Source organism: Tupaia chinensis, unplaced genomic scaffold, assembly GCF_000334495.1.
Source record: "Tupaia chinensis unplaced genomic scaffold, TupChi_1.0 Scaffold140874_1, whole genome shotgun sequence".
In the NCBI taxonomy this organism is placed as follows: Eukaryota; Metazoa; Chordata; class Mammalia; order Scandentia; family Tupaiidae; genus Tupaia; species Tupaia belangeri.
The window spans coordinates 494,307-504,985 of NW_006200742.1; the positions used below are offsets into that span (position 1 = coordinate 494,307).

General features: G+C 34.8%; 1 protein-coding gene across 2 annotated transcripts in view; it reads left to right on the top strand.

Moving 5' to 3' along the window:
* COL11A1 (collagen type XI alpha 1 chain) overlaps window positions 1-4,740 on the top strand; it is a 237,181-nt gene extending 232,441 nt beyond the window's left edge. For both annotated transcript variants that reach the window (XM_006162840.3, XM_006162841.3), the window contains exon 67: window positions 4,014-4,740. In XM_006162840.3, coding sequence (XP_006162902.1) covers window positions 4,014-4,160 — 147 coding nt within the window. In that variant the 3' untranslated portion in view covers window positions 4,161-4,740. The remainder of the gene's footprint in view (window positions 1-4,013) is intronic.
* The last annotated feature ends 5,939 nt before the right edge of the window (window positions 4,741-10,679 follow it).

A 10,679-nucleotide genomic window follows, 5' to 3' on the forward strand; every position in this document is an offset into this window, starting at 1 on the left:
CCCGGCGTGAGTTTTAAGCCACCGGGTCCGGGACACGAACCGCGGTCGACTACGTGGGAGTCCAGCGACATAGCCATTATGCTAACTGCTGGTTCCCTAATTAAACTTGATATTAATCTCGGGAAAACCCCTCAAAAATATACAAATACATGGAAACTAACCTACTTCTGAATGACTGCTGAAGAGATTAGGACTGAAATCAAAAGATTCATGGAAATGAATGATAATGAGCACACGAGTTTCCGTAATTTATGGGACACTGCAAAAGCAGTCATAAGAGGGAAATTCATAGCAATCAGTGAGCACAAGAAAAAGATGGAAAGGTGACAAAAGGACAACCTAACATCATGCCTCAGGCAACTGGAAAAATAACAACAATGAAAAAAATCCAAAAAATGCCAAGAGAAAAGAAATAATAAAGATTCGAGCAGAAATGAATGAAATAGAAAATAAATAAACTATACAGAAAATAAATGAAAGGAAAAGCTGGTTCTTTGAAAAGATAGCCCAAGATTGACACACCATTAGCTAGAATAATTAAGAAGAAGAGAGAAAGGAACCAGATAAATCAAATTTGTAATTAATAAGGCAACATTACAACAGACATAATAGAAATACAAAACATCATTAGTGGATACTATGAGCAACTATATGCCAACAAAGAAGAGAACTTGGATAAGAAGGACAAATTCCTGGGCACATATAATCTACCAAGATTGACCCAGGAGGACATAGAAAGCCTGAATATTACTATATCAAGCAATGAGATCGAATCAGTAATAAATAACCTCCCAACAAAGAAAAGTCCAGATCTCGATGGCTTCACTGCTGAATTTTATAAAATGTTCAAAGAAGTAGCCTCCATTCTACTCACACTGTTTCTAGAGATCCAAAAGGAAGGCACTCTCCCAAATTCATTCTTTGAAGCCTCCATCAACCTCATTCCCCAAACCTGTAAGGATACAAGAAAAAAGGGAAACTACAGGCCTATATATCTGATGAATATAGATGCAAAAATTCTCAACTAGATACTTGCAAACCATATCCAACAGCACATAAAAAAGGTTATTTATCATGACCCAGTAGGCTTTATTCCAGGGATGCAAGTGTGGTTCAACATATGCAAAACCATAAACATAATACACCATATTAAGAGCAAGAAAGATAAAAACCACATGATCATTTCAATCGATGTAGAAAAGCATTTGACAAAATACAACATTCCTTCATGATTAAGACTTTCAGGAAAATCAGCATATAAGAATAGTTTCTCAGCATAATAAAAGTCATCTATGAAAAACCTATAGCTAACATTATGCTGAATGGGAAAAAGCTGAAGACTTTCTACTAAAAACTGGTACAAGACAAGGCTGCCCACTTTCTCTGCTCATATTCAATATAGTACTGGAAGTCTTAGCCAATGTGATCGAACAAGAAAATGAAATTAAAGGGATTCAATAGGTAAAGAAGAGCTGAAATTATCACTGTTTGCAGATGACATGATTGTATATTTAGAAGACCCAATAGTTTACACGAAAAAACTTCTTGAAGTAATAAATGTATATAGTAAAGTGACAGGATACAAAATTAACTTACAAAAATCTATAGCATTTCTATATAAAAACAACAAGCATACAGAGACAGAACTGAAGAAAGTAATCCCATTTACCGTAGCTGCAAGAAGTATAAGATATGTAGGAATACAAATGGCCAAAGAAATCAAAGACCTCTGTAAGGAAAACTATGAAAACCAATAAAGGACATAAAAAAGGATACGAAAAAGTGGAAGGACATCCCATGTTCCTGGATTGGCAGAATTAATATGATTAAAATGACAATCCTCCCCCAAATTAATCTAATATTTAATGCAATCCTTATTAAATTACAAGAGACATTCTTCACAGATCTAGAAAAGACAATCAGAATTTTTCTGGAATTATAAAAGACCCCATATTGCCAAAGCCATCCTGCACAAGAAGAGTGGAGTGGGTGGCATCTTACTTCCTGACCCAAAATATATTACAAAGCAGTGATAATTAAAACGCATGGTACTGGCACAAAAACAGACATAAGGGACAATGGAACAGAGTAGAGACCCCAGAAATAAACCCCAAAGCATAAAGTCAATTGATCAATCCAGTGGGAAAATGGAAAACCTCTTTAGCAAATGATGCTGGAAGAACTGGGTATCCACCTGCAAAAAGATGAATCTGAACCCCTATCTATAACCATTAACAAAAATCAAGTCAAAGTGGATCAAAAATCTAAACCTAAGACCACAAACTATAAAACAACTGGTGGAAAACACTGAAGAAACTTTGGGAGACATTGAGGTAGGCAAAGACTTCTTAAGCAAGGCCACCAAAGCACAGGCAATAATCCCCAAAATAGACAGATAGGATTACATCATATTAAGAAGTTTTTGCACAGCAAAGGACACCGTAACTAGTGTGAATCAACAACTCTCAGAATCGGAGAGAATTTTGTTTACTGTGCCTCAGATAAGGGAATGATAACCAGAATACACAGGGAACTCAAGCGGCTTACCCAGAAGACAATTATTAACCCAATTAAAATATGGGAAAATAAGCTGAATAAACAACTCTCTAAGGAAGACATATGAACAGCCAAAAAGTATATGAAAAATGCTCAACATCCTTCATCATAACGGAGATGCAGATCAAAACGAGTGAGATATTGCCTAACCACTGTCACAATGGCAAAGGTTAAAAAAAATTTAAAATGATGAGTGCTGGAGAGGCCCTGCTAAAAGGGGAGCACTCCTACAATGTTAGTGGAAATGTAAATTGGTCCAGCCTCTGTGGAGAACAATATAGAGGTTCCTCAAAGACCTTCAAATAGAACTATCATATACCAACAATTCCACTCCTAGGTATCTACCCAAAAGAAAGGAGAATGCTTAGCCAGAAAAGCTCTTGCACAATTATATTTATAAGCAGCATTATTCTTGATTGCTAAGACATGGAACTAACCCAAATGTCCACAAACAGATGACTAGATTGAAAATTTGTAGCACATATAATCCATGGAGAACTATTCAGCCATAAAAAACAACAAGGTCCTGGCATTTGATAGAAAGTGGACAAGTATGGAAAATATGTTGTGGAGTAAAGCAAGTCAGGCTATGAAAGAGAGACATTGTATGTCTCCACTTAACATATACTGACTGTCTGCACTCTATAGTAGAGACTGAAACACTAGAGGATATAAAAGCATTAAAAATTGTTATGGACAATGGGGACAAAGTGGAAGGAGAGTAGAGTGGAAAAACATAGGAAAGAAAATTTGGGGGAAAAATAGAGAGGTAAGACATTTGTGGGACACAGATATGGTTCATTATCTGTTGATGAGCATGCGTATAGTATTCTCAACTGGGCTGGACTGAGGTGTATATATCGTGCTGGTTAAACTTTATAATCTAAATGATGTATAGTGATTGAATGTATAAATAATAATAACAATAAATAAATAAATGCAAAAATAGAAAACAAAGTAAATTAATGGAGCAAAAGTGTCAAAAACTTTTTCAATAGTCATTTGTTAAATATTTTAAAATGAACTTATAGAAGCCAAATATTTTGAGTTTTGACCTCCTGCATTGTAATTTCTATATTTAAATTTTCATTAAAGAATTTGATTATATATGTCTTAATTATAACTATAATAATAATAATATATTGTTTACACAAAGGAATCAAACACCAATATCAATTTTCATATTAAATTGTATTTATGAACTCAATAAGATTTTTAATTGTAATATGTCAGAGTGTCACAATTGGATAATTACAGCTAAACATGAAATGTAATTCTCAAGATTCAAAACTTAAAATTACATGTGACATCGTGATAATTAGGAGAATTGTTATATATAATTAACAAGTTATTTTTTTCTTCTCCCTCACCTTACATCCACTTAGAAGCTTAAGAAAAAGTAATTTATTTTAAAAATAATAAATGTTTAACTTTTTTCTTTCTGCTTAATTTTACAGTCCAAACAAGGTTATGAAAAGACTGTGATTGAAATCAATACGCCAAAAATTGATCAAGTTCCTATTGTGGATGTCATGATCAATGACTTTGGTGATCAGAATCAGAAGTTTGGATTTGAAGTCGGTCCTGTTTGTTTTCTGGGCTAAGATTAAGACAAAGGACATATGAAATCGACAGAAAATATACCTTGGTGCCACCAACCCATTTTATGCCACATGCAAGTTTTGAATAAGGATGGTATAGAAAACAACTTGCTATGTGTACATGTACCGTTTAAGAAATATTGATGTCCTGTGGGGCAGAATCACATGACAAAAGCTTTGAAAGTCCTATGTTATAAGATAGTGTGGCTGAGATGGACACAGGGCTGAGTCTCCATTCCCAATTCTCATCTCTCCTTTTTCCCATTTGGATTTCTTTGGTGCTGTAGAAAACAAAAAGAGAAAAATATATATTCATAAAAATGGTGCTCACTTCCATCCATGAAGGATGTGCTAAAACAGTGTGTTTAATAAATTGTAATTATTTTATGTACAGTTCCATACTGTTATCTATGTGTCCATTCCAAAACTTGCACGTGTCTCTGAATTCCATCTGACTCCAATTTCATGACAATTGCAAAACTATGATGGCAATAAAAATATGTATTATGAAAAAAATTAAGTTGTAATTTCTGATGTCTCTAATTCCCTTTCTTTGATTGATAATAAAATGCCTTTGTATATATTGATGTTGAAGAGTTCAATTATTTGATGTCGCCAACCAATTTCTGAGAGAGCAAAATCCTGGAAGACTTTTGGAAGCACACTCCGATTGACTCTTCTCTGCTGACAGTAACTTTGCTGAATTTCAGCCAAAAAATTCATGCATTTCAATGCTTTATTCAATGCTTTACCTCAGACTTTTCAGAATCCAGAATTTCACAGAATACTTGTATATATGGAAAATAAGCAAGATTATATTTTTGGACAGGAAAATATGTATGAGAATCTATTTTAACAAGTTGATGTTTCCATCAAGCAAACAATCATGTGTACAATTTTTCTCTACCTTATCACATGTTCTTATTTTTAGTGTGTTTCAATAATACAGGTTAAGATTACTGATGGAAACTAAGAAATTATTTATGAATTTGTGCAATGTTAGATTTTTAATCAGTTTCTTGAATTTGATTCTAAATTGCGTAATAGTCTCAAATATTATTTTACCTGCCCAACAAATATTATTTCTTTCCTTCCAGGATAATTTTAGAAATCATTTGACCTACCTAATTACTGAAAAAGATGGGTGGATTGTTACTGATAGAACTTGTTTTAAAAGTTATTCAAGGTAATACTTATTCAAGGTAATCAAAGCATTTTTTTTTTTCCACTAAGGTATTTTCTTTCAGGTAGCTTGAAATAGCAGTAAAATTTTAAAAATTATAAACTGAACTTTGTATCTATTTTAAATAATATATGTAAGACTTGAAAATAAATGTTTTATTATTTCTTAAATAAAGTGTTAAATTAATTGATGCCAGATTCCACTGGAATATTTTCAACTGATAATTTATCACAAAACAGCATACCTGTAATATTGAAATTAAAACATGAACATTTGTCATTCTGAGTTTCTTTTTATTTTTGAAATCAAGTCTGTAAATGTCCTTTTAAGAAGGGAGTATGAATCTTATAAATAAACTCAAGTCTTGTCTACCTGGATTGGTCATTTTCTTTCTTAAACAGGTTCCAAATTGCTCTCTTTTGCATAAGTGGCTTTTGATTCTCTTGACCATCCAGATTAGAATACCTTTACACTTTTGAATAAGCATATTACCCTTCAGATACAAGTTGTTTAAACTCCCCGCATGAACAAAATAATAAACACCACATGACAATACTTACAAAATAAGGATAGAGTATACGTAAATTTTAAGAAGATTTTATTCTTAATTAAACATTGTAGAAAGTCTCAAACATGTCCACAGTTTCAACATTAAAAATATCCCAGAACTTTTTACCCAAAATACAATCTCTAAATCATACATAAAAAGTATTTTTAATCAAGAGGGATTCTTTACATCAGATACTTACTTCAGTGAAGGTTGAGCAATAAGAGAAAATATTTTGCATGTTAGCCTGCATCAGGGATGTTGTATTGTCATTTTAGATAAAATAACCTTACATTTGGCACTCCATAGAATGAGTAACTAGCTAACTGAATGTTCAGTCTGTTTTTGTTCTTTCTATGTATAGATATGGTGTTTTGCATGACATCAGATTTAGTTTTCACTTCTTTATGATTGATTTAATCTGGATAAAAGAGATCAGTGGAATAAAAGGAGCACATCAGATGACATTTTAGTACTGGCACTAACGTATGTGAGTTACTCAGGTGAAAAATACAAAGAATAATAAAGACCTTGCAGGCAGTGGTGGGTCATGAACCTGATGCAATCTGGCATAGTTCCTGAGGGGGAAAAACGCCTAGGCTAAATAAAGTATAGAAGTGACTATTTGGAAATAGTAATGATATTATGCCAATTATTGCTTTTTGAAAAATTGATACAAGGGCCAGCCAGTGTCACAGTGATTAAGGTGGCTGTGTCCCATATGGCCAACGTCATAATTTTAGTCTTCAACCCAGGGGCTTGAAAAACACACTGGGCACATGTGTGTGTGCCCAAAATCCTGAAGGGAGAATGGAGGAGAAGGGATTGTGTCTTGGTCATCTTCCCTGAGGGGTAGATTCTCACTTTTCCTCTCTCTCTCTCTCTCTCTCTCTCTCTCTCTCGTCTCTTTCTCCAGCGAATGTATACACCCTATAGCAAACCTAAACCAAAACAAAACAAAATCAGAAAATACAAGGAAAATATTTTTATTAACTTTCTAAAGCATTTCTATGATTCAATCTCTTCGAATGTTACTCTGTTGAAGAATTTCTTTCATTTATAATTGAGTAAGCTTTTCTAACCTGCTATATAAAAATATTTCTTCTTTTCATCTTGTATTATAAAAACATTAAAATATTTTAAAATTTAGAAAAAGCTTTATTACATTTTTTGCTTGTATACAGACAAAACTGGGGAGAATTTTCCACAGACTAGCTTCCGATTCTGTCCATTAGAAACGTCGTTTCTCCTCCACTGTCAATGGATTTCATATTCTGGTCAACACCAAACACATGCAAGCCATGGTACATAGGATCATACCTTTATGGTTATTGTAATATAGTGAGTAATGAGATTATCCCAAAAAGCTGATCCTACCATAGGATTGCTGCCATTAATTATGCCTAACATTAACTGTAAGCCATGTAATTATGCCTCGCCATGTACACCTATCGTCCAAATTCCAAATACATGAAATCCTCACTGAATTTCCTCCTTGTTGACTCCTTCCAACACCACCCCCAACACAAGGAAAGATGACAGAAGTTGGAGTGGAAATACAATGCTCTTAGCTCATCATGGTCAAAATATCCTTGGAAAATTGTACCAGTGATATGACCCTGTGAATAAATTTCTAGGAGCCATCAGAGGATCTTTAATGAAGCCTGTATGAAAAATATCCTGAAGCTTGACCATTATCAGTTTCATATTAAATAGTCTGTCACATGCTTGATAATTACAAAATATATGAGTTACTTACAGGCTTAGCTCACTATCTGACACTCAAATAAGTTAAATAGATAACACTGCTTTAGATTTCTTCCTCGAAGCTCCTTTCTAAAATGTAACTAACCAACGTGTGTTACCTACAGTGCAAGACATCTATAAAGATTTAATCTTTGAGATGTACAACAAATGGCACTATCAGAGGTCCAAATCACCAAAGACATAAGATGTAAGTTTTATTCACAAAGGATGTCATTATTACTTCTCCTACCATAAGCCATGTTAATATCCACAGAGCCCAAATCCATCAGATGTGGCTTCTCAAGTCCCTTTTCCGCACCACAATGTGCTTTGTTCTTCAGAAGGATGATTTTAATAGGCTTTGTGGTCTCTACTTTTATACTTAGCTAGTCCCATATCCTTGTACCAGCTGGACTGTTGTTCAAGCAGCTGCAAGATTATTTATAATAAAACTATCTTTGGGGAAAATATCCTGTTTAACGCATTTCTAGTTCAGTAATCAGGACATAGTAACCTCTACAGTATCCTCATTTAATTTCCATCTACTTAATCTATCAGTCAATATGTATAAGGAGATTGGGTAGGGGGTGGATAGAGTTACAAACCTACTGTTAACTCATCCCTTACAAAACCATAAATTGAAATAATTTTTAAAATATTTCATTTTACAATAACTGAGATTTATTTTATAGTAATCTTTTGTTTGTTTGCTTGTTTGTTTAGAGAGAGTTTTGCTATAGGGCACATGTACTCAGAACCAGACAGACAGAGTGACAAAAAGTGAGAAATCACTCCCCCCAGGGGGGTGACCACGCCAAAATCCCTTCATTTCCATTCTCCTCTTGGACATGCCTGCACACACTCCCGACATGTTTTAAGTCACCGGATCTGAGACTCAGACTATGGTCGACAATGTGGGATTCCAGTGACGTAAACATTATGCCATCTGCTGGTCCCTATTTTATAGTACTCTTAAAATGGCCATTCTGCCTACTTGAACATAAAATTAAACAAAAAGTGATTCCTGTTTTTAAATTATTTCTATTTGTCTATAAGGAAATAAAGAAGTAAGCCTTTTTTCCATAATGGAAAGATTTGTCTTTGTCAAAACTGAAAAGAAACCCTGTCTCAGTAGCAGATCTTACTGTAGTGACAATCTAGGGTACAAAGTAAACTCGAGTCCTCTTGTTTAATTAATGATCACATTTAGGGTCTCTGATGTAAATAAAATGTTTGGCTGCTATTTTCTGGCACATGAAGGGAAATGAGAATTTCTGGGGCACAAAGAAAAATTGACCAGTAAATGACAGAATTTCTTTGCTCAACCCCACATAGGATATTCAGACATTGAATTTAAAAACAAATCCACTAAGGAAGATTTATTTATAGTTCCCTCAGGTCCATATGGAGAAAAGTCATGTGAAACCATTTGCTTGATAAATGTGAGTTTTGGCATCTTTTTGGGGGGGGGGATGGGCAGGTTTTTACTATAGGGCGCATGGCACATGCACTCGCCAGAGACAGAGAGAGACAGAGAGACAAAAAACGAGAAATCATCCCCTAAAGGGAAGGGCCACCCCACAATCCCTTCTCTTCCATTATTCTCTCAGGATCTTGAGCACGTACATACATGCACCTGGTGTGAGTTTAAGCAACTGGGTCCAGGACTCAAACTGCAGTTGACTACATGGGAGTCCAGCGACATAGCCATTATGCAAACTGCTGGTCCCTTGGCATCTTATCTATTTCAAGAAAATATTTAATTAATGGATAAGTATTATTTGCATAGCTAACATTCTATAAACTAAAATATATTTTCTTTTTTTTTTAGAGGTTTTTCGCTATAGGGCGCATGCGTTCGCCAGACAGACAGAGAGAGACATAGAGACAGAAAGCGAGAAATCACCCCCCAGGGGAGATGGTCACGCTGCAATCCCTTCTCCTCCATTCTCCTCTCGGGATCTTGGGAACGCACGCACACGCCCCCGGCCTTAGTTTTAAGACACCCAGTCCGGGACGTGAACCGTGGTCGACTACATGGGAGTCCAGCGACATAGCCATTACGCTAACTGCTGGTTCCCAAAACTAAAATATATTTTCTATAAACTAAAAAACATATAAAATTCCAAACTGTGTATTTTTCATAATTTTAAAGTTCCTTGTCTATGTAGAAACACTAAATGTATTTGTTAGATGTTACTATGTAGTTATCTGGACAGAGTTTTACATGATTTTACATCTCTAATGATATTTTGAGAGATTTTTGCTAAAGAGTATGTGTACTCACTGGAGAGACAGAGACAGAAGAGACAGAAAGGCGTAAATCACTCCCCAGGGGGATGGCCGTGCCTCAATCCCTTCTCTATTATCCTCTTGAGGTTTGGGGTATGGACACACATGTGAGTTTCAAGTCACTGAGTCTGAGACTCAAACTAGGATCAGTCATGTGGGAGTCCAGTGCCCTAGCCATTATACCACCTGCTTGCCCCTACAACTCTACTGAAAGAAATAAGAATGGAAGAAAAAAAATGATAAAACAACAATAATAAAAACAACTCTAAAGGTATCAATGCTCTAAAATTGGGAAAGTGATATGTCTGCTGTGAGTTGATTTTTCATCTTAGATTTCTGGGTTAAAGAGTTGATAGTCTTATCAGGTATTGTAAGTAAATATTTTCTAAAGCTATAGTCAGGTTCGAGTCACTAAGCCATGAATATCAATGACATCACAGAAAATATGATGTCACTTAATCAAAAATTAATCAATAGTCTAGTATATCATTTGCCACCACCATGGAATATAGGTTTCTACCAAAAAAGAAAAAAAAGTTTAAAAACTGTACGAAGAATTGCAATACATTTATTTATTTATTTATTTTTATTTATTTTAGAGAGATTTTTGCTATAGGGTGCCATAGAGACAGAAAGCAAGAAATCACACACACACACACACACCCAGGAGGGCTAGTCATGCCACAGTCCCTTCTCCTTCATTCTCCTCTCAGGATTTGGGGCATGCTTGCACATGCACCCAGCATGTGTTTTG